Source organism: Bos indicus x Bos taurus, chromosome X (assembly GCF_003369695.1).
Source record: "Bos indicus x Bos taurus breed Angus x Brahman F1 hybrid chromosome X, Bos_hybrid_MaternalHap_v2.0, whole genome shotgun sequence".
In the NCBI taxonomy this organism is placed as follows: Eukaryota; Metazoa; Chordata; class Mammalia; order Artiodactyla; family Bovidae; genus Bos; species Bos indicus x Bos taurus.
Window position 1 is genome coordinate 119,079,339 of NC_040105.1, and position 22,386 is coordinate 119,101,724.

The 22,386-nt window shown below is 43.6% G+C and overlaps 1 protein-coding gene across 4 annotated transcripts; it reads left to right on the forward strand.

Annotated features, from left to right (window-relative positions):
* Positions 1 to 495: 495 nt before the first annotated feature.
* SLITRK4 (SLIT and NTRK like family member 4) lies at positions 496 to 13,574 on the forward strand. Of its 4 annotated transcripts, none has more exons than XM_027534238.1 (2): positions 496 to 934; positions 5,541 to 13,574. In XM_027534238.1, exon 2 carries the CDS (start codon positions 5,591 to 5,593, stop codon positions 8,102 to 8,104), a length of 2,514 nt encoding a protein of 837 aa, XP_027390039.1. In that variant the 5' UTR covers positions 496 to 934; positions 5,541 to 5,590; the 3' UTR covers positions 8,105 to 13,574. The 4 variants fall into 4 exon arrangements, with proteins under 4 accessions (XP_027390039.1, XP_027390043.1, XP_027390041.1 ...); XM_027534242.1 differs by lacking the exon at positions 496 to 934 and adding an exon at positions 1,577 to 1,773; XM_027534240.1 differs by lacking the exon at positions 496 to 934 and adding an exon at positions 1,989 to 2,289.
* Positions 13,575 to 22,386: the final 8,812 nt, after the last annotated feature.

Sequence of the window (22,386 nt, forward strand, 5' to 3'; positions counted from 1 at the left end):
TTTACTGGTTAGGAAAGCCAGGTATTTGAAATACCGTCTCTCCCCCTACTCCCGCCCCCGCCCCACAAGTTCCAGTGCTTGCTTTCTAAGCTTATTAACTGAATTATCAATCTGCATGAAACTGGTTTACACGTTCGCCCGGCCTCAAGACAGCCCTAACCTCCTGTGGCAGCACCAACAAATGGGGCCTGGCCTGTCCACACGCTCTGTTTGCAACCTCCGGATAGCTGAGATTCAATCCTAAAGCCTCTCTGGTATAGACACGCCAGTGACGGGGCTACTGAAGTGACTTTTCTTAGTCCATTTTATCTCCTTTCCTGTCTCCCCGAGGTATCCCAGAGGTCTCTTTCCTTTTTTTCTTACCAGACCCTTCCGCGCAGCCCCCAAACTCCAAACCTTGTTCCCCTTCCCTAAAGTCTCCCATTCACCGCCACCCTCCCCTAACCAAATTCCCCTCCCGGTCACCACCAAAGCCCGGAGAAGTGGATTGCACACAATGCCTCCCTTATAGGGCTTGAGCTGGGAACTGGGCATGCTCAGTAGCCAAAGCAGTTTTTTTTTTCTTCTTCTTCTTCTTCTTCTTTTGGTCGCAAGTGCGGCATCTCTCTCAGTCCCACACCTCTTTCCTCTCCCCTATCCCCTCTTCCCACCCCTTAATCAACCCCTCGTAACCCGTTCCACACCGAAGGTTCGCAGGGTTCTGAGGTGCGGAGAACTAACGCGTCTCCTAAATCCACCAAACAGTCTCACTTTGGGCTAAAGCTTCACACTTTTGCCTTAAAGCCCCCAGCCCCTTACGCGCAGACAGGTAGGAGGAGTGAGAACACTACTGGCTCCCAGGAAACTGGTCCAGAGAAGGCTCCATCCAGGATCGCCCGCGACCGAAGAAGTATTCCCGGAGCCCTCTGTTCTGCAGGGTGACAATTAGCAAAAGGTACCGTACCCGGGATACAAAGCCCAAGTGCGATTGTTGCCTTTGAATGTCATTGTTGTTGACTCACCGCCCCCCACACACACACCTCGATCCTGGAATGATTCAATTCCGCGTAGACTCGACGCCCCTATCTACCTCCCTTGACCCCCTGCCTTCCCCCAGGCTCTCCGCTGTTTCTTGGGCTTTGCCGGGATTGTTGGTGGCTCGCTCAAAGGAACGCCCCGGTTGTGTATGTGTGTGTGCGTGCGTGTGTGCCTTGGTTCTTAGGGGACTGGGGGAGGAGAAAGGACTGGAGTGTGCGTGTATGTGGTGGGGAGATGGAGGCTAGCGCGCCCGCGTTAGGCGACTGGGGTCTCTATGCGTGAGGATAGGGGTCGCTCCTCCCTAGGGGGTGTTTTAGGGAAAAAAAGGGGGCATGCGGGGAGGAAAGTGCGCTGTCTTTCCCGGCGTGGGGGTAGAAGAGGAATCAAGGGTGGGTGTCTGGGTGGGGGTTTGGGGGAGGCCTCGGGAATGTGCGGGGGTCGAGGTGCTTCAGTGTCGGAAGGGAGGGCTGCGTGAGTGCCCGGGGATTGGGGGTGGTGCGGGGGGCGGGGGCGAGGATTCGGCGCTTGTATGTGAAGGTGCAGCCGGTGTGCGAGGTGCTGGGTGCGCGCGCGGTGTCTGTCTGGGTGCGCGCGTGCGCGCCGCTGCCCGCCTGCTCGCTTGCGAGGGTTGCTCGCTGTGTTTGACGGGCGAGCGGGCGCCGAGGAGCTCCAGCCCGAATCACGTAGACACCATCGCGGAAACTGCAGCGCGGATCGCGGCGCGGCGGGTCCGGCGAGAGCCGCCGGGGTCCGGAGGTGGGTGAATTTCCAGCTTGGGGCTGCACAGACACGCGCTGCCTCTTTCCCCAGCTCGGCTCGGCAGCGCGCGCGCGCGTGTGAGTGTGTGTCTATGTGTGTGTGCGCGCGCGCGTGCATGTGGAGGGGGGCAGGTAGCTTCTTATTTTTAGTTTGGGTCGTGTTGGTTTGGAGCGAGCTGAGTGGCCAAAGAGGCCGTAGTGGCTACCTCCCCGCTGCCGCGCGCTCCCGGCTTGCCTGCCCAACGCGCGGGTCGCAAGTCCCCGAGGACCGAAAGAGTCCGGTGTCCTTAGCATCGTTGCCCCCGCCTCTCCGCCCCCGGGAGGCTGGGGCGACTAGGAAAGTGTCCTGGTCTACGGTGATGTGGGCTGTCGGGGCCGCTGAGCCGGGCTGGGCTTTTTTCCGACCCGCTCGCAGGCACTCTAGGCGGACCTGGATCTAGGGCTCCGGGCAGTGGCCCGCAAGCTAATTGGAGATTTCTGGCATCCCGCAAGACAGGGAATACGAGAGAAGCCGGTGGGTAACTCCAAAAACCCTGCAAAGCCGGGCAAGCGCTGGCAGCGCGAGTTTGCAAGATGCTCAAATGTTGAGCTGATTTCTGGCTTGGTGACAGCAGCATTCTGGGGCTGGCCGGCGTGGGGGGGTGGGGTAGGGGTGGGGGCGCAAGGGGGAGCCTGGGCCGCCGCTGTCGGCCAAGGAGCCACGGGGTCACTGTGCCTAGGGCTAGCAGGCCAGTGACGCCCCGGTAGCTATCACCCTCGTGGCCCGAGCTGGCCACCTCTTCCCCCTCAACCACCGCACGCCTGGGTCTATTAGAGGCCAACGGAAACTCCGGCAGCTGCCCCCGGTGGGACGGGAGCGCGCGGAGAGATGTGTGCGCAGCGGGGCTGAAGGCCCCCGCGACATCCCGAGCGGTCCCCGCCTCTGCTGCACGGCCCACGAGGCCGCCGCTCGGGCCCGGGACCCGGGAGGGGGCTGCATGCCTGCCCTGGGCACCGAGATGCGGCAAAACATTGCGGTACGCGCCATAGCCGGCGGCCCCTCCAGCCGCGTCGCTGCCGGCCCGAGGTAGCGCACCGGGGGCGGTGTGGACAGCGTCTCTCCGCGGAGCCCCCCGCCCCCTCGAGCGCGCCCCAGGCAGGCAGGCGGAGGTTTCCCGGGCCAGTTCCCGGGGAGCCACCTCGGCCCACCCTCCCCGGTCGTCGGCCCCCTGCAGGCCCGGTCCCTCCGCGCAAAGCGGAGCGCCAGGCGTGGCGCTCTGGTGGATACCGGATTTGTGGTAAGGCTAGGTTTGTGCAGTTCTGGCCGGCCGTGGGAGCCGGGTGTCTTGCGGGGCAGGGAGAGCGAGAGCGAGAGACGGAGTGGTGAATAAGGATACGGGCCGCCCTTGTAACCCTGAGAGATGGCTTTTGGTACTCAGCTCACACTTTGTGGATTTGCTTTTTCCTTTTTGCCTCCCCCCCACCCCCATTGCAAAATGTACAGGTTTTAGTGGTACCATGTGAATATGAGGTTTCTTTCGCTTACATTCATTGCCCCTTCAGCGCGCCCCCTTTTTTTGGAGGGGGGAGATCCTTTCTCCTAGCTTTTTTTCTTAATCTCTCCACTTCTCCATGGTCTCTTTCCCTTTCGGTCCCTCTTCCCTTCTCTCCTTGGCTGCTCTACTCCCCTTCTCCCTTGCTTGATCCTCCAGCCGCCTGCAGCTTCTGTTTCACTGGAGCTGCGTTTGGGAACTTCTAGCTTGTCCTTGCGCTCTCCACCCCCCCCCCCCCCACCCGCCCCGCACTCCCCATTGCTACTTAAAGTAGAAATTGCAAGGGGGACAGCTCCTTATGCAATTTCAGGTCTGTTCGTGCTCCTTGTTCTTTTGTTTTGTACTGAATTCAGGTGTTCAGGTTTTTGGCTTGGTTTGGTTGCTTTAGCATTTCTTTGGGGTTGGGGGCGGTTCCGGGTGGGGGGTAGTAACAAGAAATGACTCTAAGGAAACAGAGTAGCTGTTGAAAACCAGATCTGTAGGAAGGCCAAGAAAGCATGTGAGATTTTGATTTTACAATGAAAGTTAGTTTGGATGATGTCATACTTTGAAATTATGACTTCCTTTTGCACTGCCAATTAAGCTATCGCCGTGAACTGAGGAAATGCTCATCTATATGGCAGCCAAGGAGCATCTGGGCAGTGCTGGCTGTATTCTGAACCAAACTACTCAAAATGCAAATCTTCGTGGGTCACTGGCTAAGGAACTGTCTACCTTGAGGCACGTTCGGTTTTGCCACTAGCTGATTCCTCCCGGGCAAAATAAACAAAGGAGTTTTTGTGTGTCACTTCTCTCTTTGTATCATTCTTCTCCTTGTGTGTTCCTGAGTAATTGATTTATTTAATTAATATTTGATGGTAACCATATTGAAATTCCGGACAGCTTCCCATTTGAGATGGAGGAGGCTCACATGAGTAAAACTGCATTGGTAAAATGCACAGTGCTTGCTGTTCCTTTTAATCTTTTCCATGAAGCATCACATATATTTGTACATGCATACAGTGTGGACGGAATTGGCAGCCACGGGTTAATTTGCCAAGCATGAAACTCGACTAAGTGATTCTTGGTTTGTTTGTAGACAGGGACAGGGGGTGGTAATATTTGGAGCGAGGTATTTGGGAACTGATGACTTTGAGGGCAGACATTGGCTGTGCTAAATGTATCTGGCGCTGCAGATAAAGCCTCCCAGGGACTGTAGTGTGTGAACCCCTCTTCCTCAGCAGTGGCAGTCTGTGGTCCAAGTGAAGGAGATCAGTATCTGAGCCAAGTGTCAGTCGGCCCTGGGTTCAGATGGCACCCAGAAGAATGGGAGAGTGTCAGGGAGGCAGGAAAGCCAGTTCTGGTGGAGTGGGGAGGCTGTCTGGACATCAGGTAATCAGTACAGGGCAAGCAGTTTTCTTTCCTGCTTTCTGGGACCCAAAGACAAAAAAGCCTTTTTTCCTCCCCTGTTTGGGAGATGACTGACAGGAAACTGGATACTGTTTATTTACCTGATACTCAAATTAGGCCATTTCCTACTTGGTTATTTTGCTGAACCCTCTCAGGGTCATGTGTGTGTGTGTGTGTTAAACACAGTGTAGAGCAGTGTACAGGAGTGAACTGATTCATGGCAATGTGCTTACCTCTGGACTGAAGCTCAGGAACGTATCTTTCCAGGGTTTCTTCCACCTTGATCTTTTGACCATTCCCTCTGCAGCCACTCAGTACTCCTATCGCCATCCTTCATGGAACCCAAGGCCCTAATATCTCCTCTGCCTGGCTTCTTACCAAGCTGAAGCGTTGAGAGTAGACATTTACAGATAGAAATTCCTTTCCTGGTGCTAACACTATGTGGTATAGTTGATGTTCTGGAGTCAGTCATTAGAGTTACCAATACAAGCTTGAGGTCTGAGTTCAAGGGTGGAATTTGGTGGTCCAAGTCTTTTTAAAAAAAAATGCTATTTTCAGATTGTTCAGGTTAAACCATGATGAGCAATCTTTTTTTTTTTTTTTTTTACTGTTGTTTGTTGTGTGTTCTGCACATGTAAACTTTGTATCAACTACAGGCACAGAAATAAAATGTATGGTATTTTTGGTGGTTCTTGTTGGACTGAGTGAGAATACTTGAAGTTTTGGGTGTCTTAAAAATACAAAGCGAATGATTATAGCCATGTGTTCACTGTGGTAGGATTTAAGCACAAATTCTTTTTCAAGTAACAATCATTGAAAAAAATGTTTTCTTTTTATTTTTTAGATTATTTCTCTTTATTCAGAAGCATAAAGTTGTTTGCTGATTGCAAGAAGATGTTTCTTTGGCTCTTTCTGATTTTGTCAGCCCTGATTTCTTCGACAAATGCAGATTCTGACATATCGGTGGAAATTTGCAATGTGTGTTCCTGCGTGTCAGTTGAGAATGTGCTGTATGTCAACTGTGAGAAGGTTTCAGTCTACAGGCCAAATCAGCTGAAACCCCCTTGGTCCAATTTTTATCACCTCAATTTCCAAAACAATTTTTTAAATATCCTCTACCCAAACACATTCTTGAATTTTTCACACGCAGTGTCCCTGCAGCTGGGAAATAATAAACTGCAGAACATTGAGGGAGGAGCCTTCCTTGGGCTCAGTGCATTAAAGCAGTTGCACTTGAACAACAATGAATTAAAGATCCTCCGGGCTGACACTTTCCTTGGCATTGAGAACTTGGAGTATCTCCAGGCTGACTACAATTTAATCAAGTATATTGAACGGGGAGCCTTCAATAAGCTCCACAAACTAAAAGTTCTCATTCTTAATGACAATCTGATTTCCTTTCTTCCTGATAATATTTTCCGATTCGCATCTTTGACTCATCTGGATATCCGAGGGAACAGAATCCAGAAGCTCCCCTATATCGGAGTTCTGGAACACATAGGCCGTGTGGTCGAATTGCAACTGGAAGATAACCCTTGGAACTGTAGCTGTGATCTATTGCCTTTAAAAGCTTGGCTGGAGAATATGCCATATAACATTTACATAGGTGAAGCTATCTGTGAAACGCCCAGTGACTTATATGGAAGACTTTTAAAAGAAACCAACAAGCAGGAATTATGCCCCATGGGCACAGGCAGTGATTTTGACGTACGAATCCTGCCTCCGTCTCAGCTGGAAAATGGCTACACCACCCCGAACGGTCATACCACCCAAACATCTTTACACAGGTTAGTGACCAAAGCACCGAAAACAACAAATCCATCCAAGATCTCTGGAATCGTGGCCGGCAAAGCCCTCTCTAACCGCAATCTCAGCCAGATCGTGTCTTACCAAACCAGGGTGCCTCCTCTTACACCTTGTCCAGCACCTTGCTTCTGCAAAACCCATCCTTCCGATCTGGGACTGAGTGTCAACTGCCAAGAGAAAAACATCCAGTCCATGTCAGAGCTGATACCAAAACCGTCAAATGCCAAGAAGTTGCACGTCAATGGCAACAGCATCAAAGACGTGGACATCTCCGATTTCACCGAGTTCGAGGGACTGGATCTACTCCATTTAGGCAGCAATCAGATTACCGCAATCAAGGGGGATGTATTCCGAAACCTCACGAATTTACGCCGGCTTTATCTCAATGGCAATCAGATCGAGAGACTCTATCCCGAGATGTTTTCAGGCCTTCATAACCTGCAGTATTTATATTTGGAATACAACTTAATTAAGGAAATCTTAGCGGGCACCTTTGACTCAATGCCAAACTTGCAGCTGCTGTACTTAAACAATAATCTCTTAAAGAGCCTGCCCGTGTACATTTTCTCGGGAGCACCCCTCGCTAGACTGAACCTGAGGAACAACAAGTTTATGTATCTGCCTGTCAGTGGTGTCCTGGATCAGCTGCAGGCTCTTACTCAGATCGACCTGGAGGGCAACCCATGGGACTGCACTTGTGACTTGGTGGCATTAAAGCTGTGGCTGGAGAAGCTGAACGATGGGATTGTCATGAAAGAACTGAAGTGCGAGACACCTGTGCAGTTTGCCAACATCGAACTGAAGTCCCTCAAAAACGAAATCTTGTGTCCCAAGCTCTTAAACAAGCCATCGGCGCCATTCACGAGCCCTGCACCCGCCATTACTTTCACTACCCCGCTGGGGCCCATTCGAAGTCCTCCTGGTGGTCCAGTGCCTCTGTCCATTTTGATCCTAAGTATCTTAGTGGTCCTCATCTTAACTGTGTTTGTAGCTTTTTGCCTTCTTGTTTTTGTGCTGAGACGAAACAAGAAACCCACAGTGAAGCACGAAGGCCTGGGGAACCCCGAGTGCGGTTCCATGCAGTTGCAGCTGAGAAAACATGACCACAAAACCAACAAAAAAGATGGCCTGGGCACGGAAGCATTCATTCCACAAACCATAGAACAGATGAGCAAGAGCCACACCTGCAGCCTGAAAGACTCTGAAACTGGGTTCATGTTTTCTGATCCTCCAGGCCAGAAAGTCATGATGAGAAATGTCACTGACAAGGAAAAAGATGTATTGCACGTGGATACCAGGAAGAGACTAAGCACCATCGATGAGCTGGATGAATTATTCCCGAGCAGGGATTCCAATGTGTTTATTCAGAATTTTCTTGAAAGCAAAAAGGAGTACAATAGCATAGGCGTCAGTGGCTTCGAGATCCGCTATCCAGAGAAACAAGACAAAAAAACCAAGAAGTCACTGATAGGCGGCAACCACAGTAAAATTGTTGTGGAGCAAAGGAAGAGCAGCGAGTACTTTGAACTGAAGGCAAAACTCCAGAGTTCCCCCGACTACCTACAGGTCCTTGAAGAGCAGACAGCTTTGAACAAGATCTAGGTCATGCAATCTTACTTCCTACAGAGGACATTTATTTAATGATGAAAGTGCCTTTTGTTGACTTCTCACTTCCAAATACTATATTATCAATAGGCATAGAGACAGGTGTTTCCAAGGGTGTCTCATTAACTGTAGCTGCAAAGATGTGTCCCGTAGAAGAGAATTTCCTTAATAGATTTTACTACATAAAACCTATACTGTGGAGTCCTGTGGGGATACTGCAAACTCTATTGCCAAAGGGATGCTTTATATACATAATTCACTGAATTTAACCTCAAGAGGCAAATCTGTTTTGTACCCCAATGCAAAACCTTCGTCTCTTTGTGCTCTGTAAAACAAACTCAAGAAAACTGGTACCAGTGTTTGTACCTCAGCTGGGTCCTTCATCTTGCACGTAGATTCAGTTGGTGGAACTGGAATACTCCTTTTGATTTGTGGCATTGTAACAACTTTGTGTAAAGATTCTCTGAAAAGTAAAAAAAAAAAAAAAAAAAGCATGCCAAGAGAGAACATTCGACAGTATTTGTAAATCGGTAAACTTTATGGCCTGCATCTTGAAACCGCTGGATTTATAATGTTAAATTGTGCAAATATTTGTTTAAAATATACCATGCATTACATAACTATAAAATAAATTTGAACACTTTAAGCATTACCTGTCTAGACATAAAACCTAAAAGAGAAAAAAAAATAAATAAACGTGAGTTACCTAGCGTTTGTGGTGATCTGAAGAAATACGTGATGTTTATCAGAATTAAACATGGCTCAAATTCAACTAATATTAGAGTTTGTTCTCAGTTATGTGAAATACCCACAATCCTTAAAGGTTGTCCAAAATTAGCAAAGTGCTTACCGTGTGAGCGCACCCAAAGCTATTTTTGTAACATAATTCATATTTATGAAGTACTTTGTATACTAAATAGGAAAATATGTACTCCTTAATCTGTATTTAATATGCCTGACTTGTTTTCCTGATCACAGGGAATTTATCAATAGTATACATTTAGACAGCAAAAATATACCAAACTGAAACTGAAGCTTATGTGTACAGAAATATTTTGGACATTGTGATCAGGTATCATTTAAAAACAAAAAAAAAAAAACACAAAAATAAACAAAAATAAAAAAATAGTTCTGTGCTATCATTGAGAATTTAGCATATTATCTTCAGATTTGTTACCAACCGTGCATTTTAAAATAGGTTCCTTAGTTTTATAGACTGTGTCTGAGGCAATTATTTGCCATCACTTGTCTTGCTTTTCAGGATTCTATGAGCTGAATTCAAATAGTTTTCACTACGAATATTTAAAAAATAATGAATAAGGTTAATAGTTATATCTTGTATGCATCATATCCTGTTCTTTCATCATTCTGACTACTATCAGATAATCAAGTAGAACAGTAAACATCATGGTAATCTGCGGCTATGAAAGCCACACTGTAAAATGCTTTCATTGGTCTCAGATGAGTTCACAGTCTGCAAGTACAAATGATATGCCACTGTGTTTGCTTGTGCTGTTAACTTCTAAGTCAAAATTGGTCAAAGGAAGGGAGCACTTGATCATGGGAGATATTTTAATATTTTTAGGTTCTCCCAATTAGCAAAGGGACATCCTGAAACACATTGCCTTCTTGGCCTACCTGCATATGTATATTATTCATGTTCCATCTCTTATAATTACTGTATTGATCAGTAAGATGACCAAGAAGGTAAAATATAGGCATTCTTAATGAATTTCAAGTGGCAGGTATTTTGGTGCAGCTTCTAAAATGATATTATGATTAAAGTTGTAACAGCAGTCTCTTTATTAATGACTAATTCCAGGGCTTTATGTGTTTGTTGCAAGATTAAAAAAAAAAGCAAACAAACAAACAACTTGGCATTCTTGGAGATGTTTGTGTGTATGTGTGTGTTTGGGTGTACATGCATACATATAGATTATTTGGAGATTTTTTTTTAAATAGCAAAAAAAATTGTCTCCATATGTATGTGCTGGTGCTCTTAAAACTTTAATGTGTAATTTTAATTTTCATGACAATGTCTGTGAATACTTTATATGAATATTAAAAATATATAAACAAATACTTGCTTTCTGATCTTGAAAGAAAAGACATGAAGATGTGTGCCCAACAGCCTGTTTGCATCTACAATTTCATAAGAACTTTTAATATGCCATTACCATGCTTGCATGCATCCATGGATTAAAGGGCTCCTAATGTGTACTGACAGGATAAAGACGCAAAGGCTGCAAAGAAAGTGTTTTAGTTTATCCTGTCAATAAAGTATGACTTGAGGAATCTTAAGTAGATGCTCATAGGAGGAACCGGAAAGCTCTATTTATGAGCTGGGGATAAGAGGTCATTGGGATGATGCCTTTTATTCAGTGTGTTGATAGTTTGAAGAGGTTTCAAGGTTTTTGCAGTTGTCAATGGCAAGAGTACCTGCCTCCATCTTGAAGCTTGCTGTAGCATATTGGCTATCTCATACTCTTCTGCTGAAAGGAATAAATGTTCACCTTTTCAAAAAAAAAAAAAAAAGTAATTTTAATGTATGTGGTTATTTGGAAGTTCTACTTATAAGTGAATGACAGTAACAAATCCTTGGTTAAGGCTGATCTCTTTCCCTGAACTAAAGTCTTTGTGCCTACATTATGCAATGTATACAATTTTACACCTGTCTCTCATTAGTTCTACTTGTACATTTTATGATAATATAGTTAGGCATAAGTTTTGAGTTGAGTACCAGAGCAGTTAAAATACTGTTATCTACAATGTGTTGGTTTCAACTATAACCTTGATGTTAGTTTAACTCCTTAAGGAAAGATCTATATGTTGGTACAGCGTTTTTAGTAGAATTTAATTCAAATCTAAAAAATCCAAGAAGTGCTCATTTCTAATGTGGTCTGACACATCATGGGCTTCTTGGCATTGTATCATGTACTTGGACTCTGTTAGAATGGTGGCAGAGGAAATTAGATCATATGAAATCAGTAAAGGGGTGGGGATAATATGTCTGTGGAATATAAACCAAGTTTTAATTATTTTTTTATGAAATCAATAAAGATGATTCAATTCTTTAAAAGGAAATCTTTGTGTAATTTTATGAGAAAGCAGCTATTAGAATACAGTGATTCCAGTCTATAAGGCAATTTGTATTCTGTATTTAGTTTTCCATTCTGAAAAATAAACTGAATAAATATATTAATTAGAAAATCATTTCAAGACCAGCTTTATTTCATTGCTTTTAGAAAAACAGTTAATTTCTTTAAGCCACAAGGATGCATACATTATACAGGGCATGGCCTCATGAGTAACATCAACAGGTATTGAAGAAATAATAAGACATCTAGAAATGTATGGCAGTAATATTAATCTATATCCTTTGCATGATTTGTACATTGACATTGTATGAAATGAGCACAGTGAGTTATTATTTTTTTGTGTTATTGTCGCATCCAAAGAGCTGGGGAGAAAATATATTAAGAATGTATTTATAATCACTATTTTGAAATAAAGTAAAGAAAATGCATTGTATTGTATTTACCCTGATTTGATTATTATTATTTACATTAGTTTCTAAGACAAAAATCAAATAATGCTAAGCTAATGTAAATCACAGAAAGGAACTGTTTTAATCTTTTGTTTGCTTTTAATAGCATCAAGGTATTAGAAGACTTTATTAAATGCCATTTTTATGAAAGTCTTAATAAAATTGTTTGCTACAATGGTATTTCTGAAGCCACACTTTGTTAAATATATTTATCTTTCCATTATTTTTCAGAAGAAATAAAGCAGTAATCAAATTGATCTTTTCACCCAGATTTGAGGTTAAGACACAGAGCTTTCGAATGCTATTTGTATTCAACTTAATTGCTAAATCTGTTAAGAAATGCTTTTCCTTTCTAACATCTTTGCAATTTGAGTTCCTTACCACTGGCATCCTCTTTGGAGAAGAGCCAGACAGGGCCAAGGTCAACATGATTTGATTCTTCCCCATTGCCTTGAATCACTTGAAATCGGACATAATTGCAGATAAGCAAATATTAACGTTCAATCTTTATCTGTTTCAATACTTTTAGAAAATATAGGGTCCTCTATCATATATGGCCAGCTTGATTGGTTAGTTACCCATTTCTGGGATTGGTTTTGACTTTTATTTGATTCTTTCAAAGATGACCAAAATCATCAGTCCGTCATTTGGTTGAGAAAAATGAACCAATTGCATTATTTGAAGGCCGCAAAGATTATAAACTGGCCAATAAAGTGTTTTCTCTCAGGAAGAGATAGAAAGACAGAGGGATACAGAGAACATTAACGTTGCTGTGGCCTGGCTTTATAACCAGCTAAGACCTGAGCAATATAGATAGCATGTTATGAGTACTTTTGGACAAAATGTTTTGTGTGTCACGGGAAATGCATCAGGTGATGGAGAGACCTATTTTAGTTCTTTTTTTCATAGTGAGCACAGTGGTTTGGGTCCAACCCACTCAGTTATGTAGACAAGGGGTGTCAAAGGTTTAGCCTCATTTCAAATGCTCAGTCTATTAGTCACTATGATCGGATGGGCTGAACTAAAATATCCTGTTTGTGGCTTCATTTATAGGGAATCACTGGCAACAGATCTCAAGTTCAATTGTTAACCCTCAATTTCAGATTTTCCAGGGACTCTGTCCTTTGTTAAAAGCAAATGGGAAGCTAAATACATTTTAATAGTTTATTCTGTACAAAACTGATCGTAGTCTAATTTTGAATTGCATTTGTTTTACTTCCCACTGGTTGACAAGATTGCATTTTAGAGAGGTTACTCAAGGAAGGAAAACTGTATTGTCCATCTTATATGAAACTCTATGACTTTTTAGTTCTTTAAAGATTATTTTTAGCCTGTTGTTGCCTATGTCTTCAGAGGGAAAATGAGGGAAGGCTCTGAGACAACCACTTGAATACTTTGAGCCAAATAATTGCCACTGAGAATAAAAAGATTCAAATGTTTCATTAAATCATAATTACTAGATCTGCTGACTATAGTACCCAGAACCAAGAAAGAATTACTCAGGCTTCCACCTTAGTTTGCTTTTGTATACGCTGGCTAAATAGAAACTCTGGTGATTCAATAATACATCAAATATGAGAAATTCCTTGTTGAACTTAAAAAGCTCATGAATATGGCCTTCAGAGAGATGGTCTAAATATGTAATAAGAAATATATAATATCAGTTTCAAATTAACTATAGGAAGGAAATAGTCATCTGAAGTTCATGAACAATCTATTTCTATACTAGCTTGTGTCATACACTGCTAACTGCTCATGACAGCCTTCGAAAGTGATAGTGAGGTCTGTTCTCTCACTGAGTTTTACAATGTATGTTTTCATCATTGTTCCATGTAAACTGAACCATTGTGGTAAAATTCTGGAGTTGATATTCGATAATTTTAATGCTGTTTTCACTAATAAAAGTCTTTTCTTATAGGTCATGTTTGTAACCATTCAGTGTGTTTATTAGTGTGACATTAGTAAAGCTCAACATCAAAAAGAAATGCAAATGATCTGGTTTTTAGATTATGCCATTGTTCCATTAGTTTATACAATAGGCCAGGTCTACCTACCTACACATGCAAACACACGCACACACTCACACAGAGGAATACACACAAAGAGTGAATTATGCATTATTTAGTTGATGTAAACAAATACAAAGTTTCTTCCCTGAATGTGTAGATTTCTCAGATCAAAGTAGGTATTAGACCCCAAATTATAATTTTTCAGGTTTTTGCTTCACTTTAAATTGCAACCTGACCACTGTGTCATAGGTAGTAAAAATTAGTCCCTGTTTATCTCCCAGGACTTCCTTGGATTTCAGTAATGTCTACTGTCTTGAGATTTGGTTTTGATTTTCCTTATTTGTTAACTTTATCATCATTATCATCTGCAATCTATAAGCTTCCTTGCAGTACAGTGCAGTAAGGAATGGCAAAGTAGCTAACCATGGTACAAATCTGTTACTACATTCATAAATATTATCCAGAGAGCCAGATAAGGGCCCCTAGATCCAAAATAAAGAACCCCAGGGTGAGGGTTTGACTCAAAATTATTAGAATACAGAGGTTTAAAAAAAAGAAGAAAAAGCAGATTGAAAATGACTGACTAAAAAGCTGTCTACCCAAGTGAAGGTTGAGAAGGATAAGGGCAAATGAGTATCAAAAGGAAAACATTGCTTATCAGATAGAACTCAGACTCTGATTACTGAACAAGACTCATGGTAAAATATGTCAAATCTTAGACTCCTTTCTCCCTCTCTGCTTTATTTCTTTTTAAATATGTAGGAAATCCAGGTTGTATCAACACAACTCATGTTTTTACAGGATTTGCTGGTCAATGAAAACAACTTAGTTACCTTTACAGCCTCCATGAAATTTTTTCCTGGGATTACTGTTATCATGAACTGACTGATTGTCAGGGCCTCCTGGTGAGTTCTAGCTGTTAAAAAATAATAATAATTAGCAAATGTGTTTAATGAGAGTAGGAAGTGAAACAGGTGTATTACATATAATGAATTTTGATAGGGGACAAAATAAATCGATACAAATGTTTGGGTACCTAATCTTCTGGTAAAAAGATGTTAGGCCTTTGGTTTGTTATTAGAAATTGTATTTCAGTACAAATTACCAAGTGCATATTTCAGAAGCCATTTTCTGCCAGAACCCCCAGGAAGCCATGTCTCTGCCATGGGTCCCCTTGCTCCGTCGCAGGATGTGTCACATTTGCCAAGTCCTCCCTGCTGGAAATTCTTCTCTTCTGCTGTTATAAAAAGCCAGCATCGTCTATGGCATGGGCTACTTTCAGGAGATTTTTTTTTCACTGTCGTTTACTTGTTAGTGGCAGTACACACACAAAACCTAGGATTCCATGTTCAAGTGTGGAATATTATCACAAGTAGAGATCACGCTGCTGTGTGTATTTCCCACATTGCTATATTTGTTTTTATTTACCAGTTATCTTCCAGCCCACAGTAGCTACTGGCTGGCTGTTTTATTCATAGCTCTCCCTGTCAAAGTGGAGGGTAATCTCCACCCTGGAAACTCAAGCTATTTATAGAAAGAATCATCACACTTCTATCTGTTCATTTCCTTCTTATAACTTCGAGAAATATGGAAAATGTAGTACAGTAAGTGATTGATTTCAAAGGTAGTCTTGCTGATACAAAAGTAATTATAAGAAGAGAGAGTGAGTTATCAGGAAACAGGACAACGTTCGGATTTCTCGCAATTTAGATTTCCTTGCATTGGAATTGGACTGCAAGGCTTTCAGTCCTGAGCTGGATTCAAAGAAATCAGTTTGCACTCTGGGGTCCCTGCAGTAACTCGAGAAGTCTATTATTGCTGACATGTAGGCAGGTTTGCCATGTGTTGCCGTAAGCATGGCTGTTATTTTCTCCTTGCACCCTCTTTCAGAAAATATTCATTTGCTCAGATTTGGCACAGCTGCTTAAATGCTGCTGTATCCGTTCTCACCATGAAAATTCACAAAGCATTTTTTTTTCCTAGATGTAACTAAGCAGTTCCACAGAAATGTGTATTGTAAACTGGATCAAACCATCAGGACTAAGAAGACAACTAGCATGCCCTTAGGAAAAGAGGGATTTTAAAAGAACCCAAATACAGGCGTTTCATTAAAATTCCATCCAGTGAGATCACCTTCTTTGGAACTTGTTGACTTTTTGTAGGCTTTGATATGTCCATTTGGAGAGAAGTAGGACTCTGTACAGACTGCACAGTACTCTTGGTTGCCTAGACTGTACTGCAGTGTAGGATGTGTGAGCAGTAATTTGGGTATTTAATCCCAAATGCATATCTGATTTCACCTACTCATTTGACTACAAACACATTGGAGAAAGCTAGTTTCTAAATAGTGTCTTTACTATAGGACAGGGTTGAAACAGTCTTTATTCCATTTTAAATGTCATCAGAAAGGGATTAATCCAAGAGCCTATTGGGGAATAGTCATCTTCAGTGTTTAAGAACCACCATAAAAGGATGGGAGCATACATACCCATTGAAATCAGATTGTTTCTTCCCAATTCCTTTCCTTTTGGAAAAGCAACTAGGGCTGGAGCAGGAAGGTGACTTGCCCAATGTCAAGCAACACATGAAGGCCAATCTGGTCTACATCCTGATTCTCCTGACTCACAGGATAATGCTATTTCCATTACACTGTTCTATTTGTAAGTTCCAGAGAGGAGAGTGAGGATCTGTGGGTGATGCTTCAGGGAAACATTCCAATGTGGCAGAAGGACATTTTCCATAAGGATTCATAGCAGCCTATAACTGGAATGAGCTAGATTCCAAAATACAGAATTCTTTGTCCAGGGAGGTGTCCATAGTCTGAATGGTTCTGACAAGGAGGATGGATGTCATTCAAGAAAATGTATTTGAATGCAAGTTTAGAGCAGATGATCTTTGAAAACACTCTTAACTCTCAGATCCAAAGATTCTCTGGTTTATACACTTAAGTCATTTAATAAAGCAAGTTAAATATGTATTTGGCTCCAAACATTCAAATACTTTATCTATAGTAGTTTAATTACTAATGCATGATACCTGCCAGATACAAATCCACAATGCTAAATACCAGTTAGACAGTAAGCATCACTTTAGAAGAGACATAAATTTCTCTGTCATTTTTAGCATTTTCATGTTGTGAGATCCTGAAAAGAATAGTTTCTTATGCTTGATTTTTTTTTAACAAAGGAAAAAAAACAGCTTCCTTTGTACATTGCACTGAAGATGGCACTATAGTAACAACCTCATACCAGAAATGGTAAGACCTGCTTATATTTATTATTTCAATCTTAGGTTTCAATTTTGAGGTTATTTCTTGAGCTTGGCAAATGGAGCACAAAGGTTAGTTGATTGTAATATCATCTTCTCTAATTGGAGTTGGGTCTATTTTTTATTATTTACCCTCAATTAGATAGAATTGAAAATAATTCCAAAGAATTTAAATTCAGGTTATAGCTCAACAGACTCTATTCAGAATAGCAACTTTAAATTATCTGAACTATAAAAAAAAATACTCTCAGAAATTCTCCTTGGAATTTCATTCTATAGAGAAAGTTTTGTTAACAAAAGAAAAGAAAAAGGTGGGGGGGACTCCTCCAGACTCAAGGGCTTCCGTTTGTTTATTTTCGGTACTGTTAGTTTTTAAAGATTCTGAGTACATCCAAGACCACTCAGTCATTCTGAATTTGTCATTAAGCCTCCTTAAAAGTGCCCTCCCCCCTTAAAAGTGGCTACTGGGCATTCGCTGACATCTTTAATCACAAAGAGTATTCCTTCAGGTGCTAGTTAATAACTCATTCAAAATGAGCAGTTTTATACTTGGGAATCATACTTGACTTCTAATGTATAAATAACCTCTGCCTAATTATTTTTTGGGTGTAAGTAGAGAAGGCTAGTCTGCATTACCAGCTGAGCTACAGGAAACCCAGAAAGAAGACTGGAAAGGAATAAAAATATTTAATTTGATTTGTTGCTGACATGTGAAGATGTCTATTAGAGGAAGGCAAACTGACCCTCTGGCCTCGTCTCTCTCTTCTCTTGGTGCCTATGCACGCCCCCACTTCACCCTGCCCGGCGCCTGCCCAGCCTAGCAGCTTCTCAATCAGAAGGCATCTTCTGCAACAAGGGCCACGAGCTCTAAGAGTAACCTCTCCACCCTGAGTCAAACTGATGCTCTTTCAGCTTATTCCTTCTACTTGACACCAAATTCCCAGTGCAGCTGATTCACATGCACATGACTACATCAGAATTCTCAGAGGTACTTGCATTTGGAGAGGGGGCCGGGGGGTAATCTTTTTTTTTTTTTTTTCACATTAGAGACACATCATATCATTTCACTGCCTTCTGGCCTATGTAATTTTTTTTTTTTTTTTTTTTGGCCACACTGTCGGCATGAAGGATCTTCCCTGGAGCAGGTGTCAAACTCATGGACCCTGCAGTGGAAGTGCTGAGTGTTAAGCACTGGACCACTAGGGAAGTCCTAGTGCTTGTATTTCTAAGAGACATTGTTGAAGGGTAGAGAAAGAGACTCCTTTAGGACACAGGGTAGCATGTCAGACCTGTGACAAGCAGTGGACTGGGAGGCCACCATTGCTTTCCTTCAGTCACAGCATTTGTAAAGCTGGTGCAACTCACATCCATCCAAACTGGGAGACTGACTTAAACCTACTCTCCTGAAGACCCGCTTAAGGTCCCTTCAGTGGCATTCACTCAGACGACAATCATATTGGCCTGGGGACCGTCCATCATAGCTTCAAAGTAGCCACAGGCAGTAGGTAGACAAATGGGTGTGGCTGGGTTCCAATCAAACTTTATTAACAAAACAAGTGGTAGGATGGATTTGTCCAGAGGCCAGAGGTTAGGGTTAACCTAACCTACCCCAGGCTAAATTATGAAGGACCAGTTAGGATTCTGACTACATGGTGCTTTGGGGAGTAGACGAAGGTTTGAAAAAGCATTCAGGTAACATGGAGAAGGAAATGGCAACCCACTCCAGTATTCTTGCCTGGAAAACCCCATGGATAGAGAAGCCTGGTAGGCTATAGTCCGTGGGGTCGCATGGGAACAAGACTGAGTGATTTCACTTTCACTTTCTTTTCAGGTAACATGACTATGTTGATTTTGGACAAAATTACTGACTGTTTTCATACTGTTCATGGGGTTCTCGAGGCACAAATACTGAAGTGGTTTGCCATTCCCTTCTCCAGTGGACCACATTTTGTCAGAACTCTCCACCATGACATGTCCATCTTGGGTGGCCCTACATGGCATGGCTCATAGTTTCATTGAGTTAGACAAGGCTGTGGTCCATGTGATTAGATTGGTTAGTTTTCTGTGATGGTGGTTTTCAGTCTGTCTGGCCTCTAACCTCAGATATGCAGATGACACCACCCTTATGGCAGAAAGTGAAGAACTAAAGAGCCTCTTGATGAAAGTGAAAGAGGAGAGTGAAAAAGTTAGCTTAAAGCTCAACACTCACAAAACTAAGATCAAGGCATCTGGTCCCATCACTTCATGGCAAATAGATGGGAAAACAGTAGAAACAGTGGCTGACTTTATTTTTAGGGAGCTCCAAAATCACTGTAGATGGTGACTGCAACCATGAAATTAAAAGACGCTTACTCCTTGGAAGGAAAGTTATGACCAACATAGACAGCATATTAAAAAGCAGAAACATTACTTTGTCAACAAAGGTCCATCTTAGTCAAGGCTGTGGTTTTTCCAGTGGTCATGTATGGATGTGAGAGTTGGACTATAAAGAAAGCTGAGCACTGAAGCATTGATGCTTTTGAACTGTGGTGTTGGAGAAGACTCTTGAGAGTCACTTGGACAGCAAGGAGATCCAACCAGTCCATCTGAAAGGAAATCAGTCCTGAGTGTTCATTGGAAGGACTGATATTGAAGCTGAAACTCCAATATTTTGACCACCTGCTGCAAAGAGCTGACTCATTTGAAAAGACCCTGATGTTGAGAGGGATTGGGGGCAGGAGGAGAAGGGGATGACAGAGGATGAGATGGTTGGATGGCATCACTGACTCAATGGACATGAGTTTGGGTAAACTCCGGGAGTTGGTGATGGACAGAGAGGCCTGGCGTGCTGCAGTTCATGGGGTCGCAAAGAGTCTGACACTATTGAGCGACTGAACTGAACTGAAGAGGCTAATGAAAGCTTCCTGATGGGATAAACTGACTGAGGGGGATACTGGGTCTTGTTCTGATGGGTGGGGCCATGCTCAGTAAACCTTTAATCTGATTTTCTGTTGATGGGTGGAGCTGTGTTCCCTCCCTGCTATTTACCTGGGGCCAAACTATGGTGGAGGTAATGAAGATAATGGTGATCTCCCTCAAAAGATCCCAGGCATGTACTGCTATAGTCCATGCCCCCAAACCTGGAGCAGGCCACCACCGACCCAAGTATTCGTTGGAAACTCCGGGACACTCACAGGCAAGTCTCCTGTGGGGTCACTGTTCCTTTCTCCTGGGTCCTGGTGCACAAGATTCTGTTGTGCCCTCCAAGAGTCTATTTCCCAGTCCTATGTTAAGTTCTGGCAGCTCTATAGTAGGGTTAATCGTGACCTCCTCCAAGAGGACTCATGCCATACCCACACCCAGAGCCCCTGTCCCTATAGCAGACCACTGCTGACCTGTACCTCCACAGGAGACTCTCAAACACAGTTCTGTCTCAGTCTCTGTGGGGTTCCTGGGTCCTGGTGTGCACAAGGTTTGTTTGAGCCCTCTGAGTGTTTCTGGCAGGAACAGGGTTTGATTCTAAACATGAATTCACACCTCCTACCATCTTGCTCGGGCTTCTCCTTTGCCCTTGGACATGGGGTATCTCCTCACAGCTGCTACAGTGCCTACCATCTTACTAGGGTTTTTCTGACCTTGGACATAGGGTATCTCAACATGGCTGGTCCAGCAAAGCGCAGCTGCTGCTCCTGACCTTGGATGTGCGGTGTCTCTTCATGGCTGCTCCATTACTTTGCCAGCAAAGGTCCATCTAGTCAAGGCTATGGTTTTTCCAGTAGCATGTATGAATGTGAGAGTTGGACTATAAAGAAAGCTGAGCACTGAAGAATTGAAGCTTTTGAATTGTGGTGTTGAAGACCCTTGAGAGTCCCTTGGACTGCAAAGAGATCCAACCATTTCATCCTAAAGGAAATCAGTCCTGAATGTTCATTGGAAGGACTGATGTTGAAGCTGAAACTCCAATACTTTGGCCACCTGATGGGAAGAACTGACTCATTTGAAAAGACCGTGATGCTGGGAAAGATTGAGGGCAAGAGGAGAAGGGGATGACAGAGGATGAGATGATTGGGTGGCATCACCGACTCAATGGACATGAGTTTGAGTAAACTCCAGGAGTTGGTGATGGACAGGGAGACCTGGCATGCTGCAGTCCATGGGGTCACAAAGAGTCTGACACAACTGAGCGACTGAACTGAACTGTTTTATTGAGGCTGAACTGAACTGTTTTAGGGAGGAGCAGAGTATGACAGAGGAAACAACATGGAAGAACTTGCAGTAGTACTGACAGAAAATGAAGGAGCTCTTAGCTGTTCCAAATGAAGGAAGTAGATGGTTGTGAGCAATGCTTTCCATGTAGACTGCAGGCCTTCCCGACAGACATGCAAGTCCAAGGTGAGGGGCTGAGGAAGAGGCAGTTCACTGAGCTGAGGACTTCTAGGGAGAGGGGCTGTGGAGGGTAAGAGTTCCACCTTGAACATGTTAAATTTGAAATGGCTCCAAGTCTTCAACTCGTCAGCTAGGTGGCTGCCTGGGTCCAGCAGGAGTGCAAGGGAGCCTTAGGCCAAGAGCAGGATTGAGACCCGTCATTACTGACATGGAAGGTCACAGAACAAGAAGACAAGGCCATGCAAGGAGAGCAGGCTCTAAGCACCATCTGTTTCAGAATCACCCGAGGAACCTGCTACACTCCACACACTTGGGCTTCTTTCACACCTGAGGATCTGTGGGCAGGGCCCCAGAATGTGCCTTTTAAAGCTTCCCAGGTTATTCTTATTTATACAACATTGTAATAATCTCTACTGTTGATATCATTTGGAAGAGAAAGCTCCTGTGGAAAGAAAAAAAAAGAGAGAGAGAGAAATCAGAAGTAGACAGCTAGGGAGAAAGCCAGGAGGCTGTGGGGTCCTGGGAACACAGAGATGAGCATCTATAAGAGAGGCAAGGAGCGGCTGGCCATGCCCCAGGCAGCTGAGAGACGTGAGTTCTACCTCACCAGACTTTTTTGGTACCTGGCCCACTTGAATTGCATTCAAGCCAGATGTCAGAACATCTGGCTGCATGGGGGACTCCATGCACTGATAGAAGACACTACAGATGGAGATGGTCTGAGAAATGAGACAAGAATTAGGACTGGAGCCCTGGGTGCAGTGGAAGCAAAAGATGAGTGCGAGAAGAACTTGGGATTCCAGATGAAAGGCATGGAACTAGCAAAGCCGGTGGCAGGGTGGTATCCAGGGCAGGAGGTCAAAGTGAGCACCTAGAGTCAGTGCCAGAGGGCAAGGTAAGCTGTGATGGGAGGTTAGCTCCACTGCTTGTTGAGAGGCCTCATGCCAGTGGTGTCAGCCCATCAGGGATGAGGAACAACTAAGGAAATCTTGGAGATTCACTCGTTGGCTGTGGGCTTTGACCTGGAGCAAATTCTGCAGGACCACACTATGCCCACCGCTCCCCACCGCAGCCACACGTCCTTAATAAAG

Coding starts and splice junctions, on each gene's coding strand:
- SLITRK4 (XM_027534238.1), top strand. CDS start 5,591: ATGTTTCTTTGGCTCTTTCTGATTTTGTCAGCCCTGATTTCTTCGACA.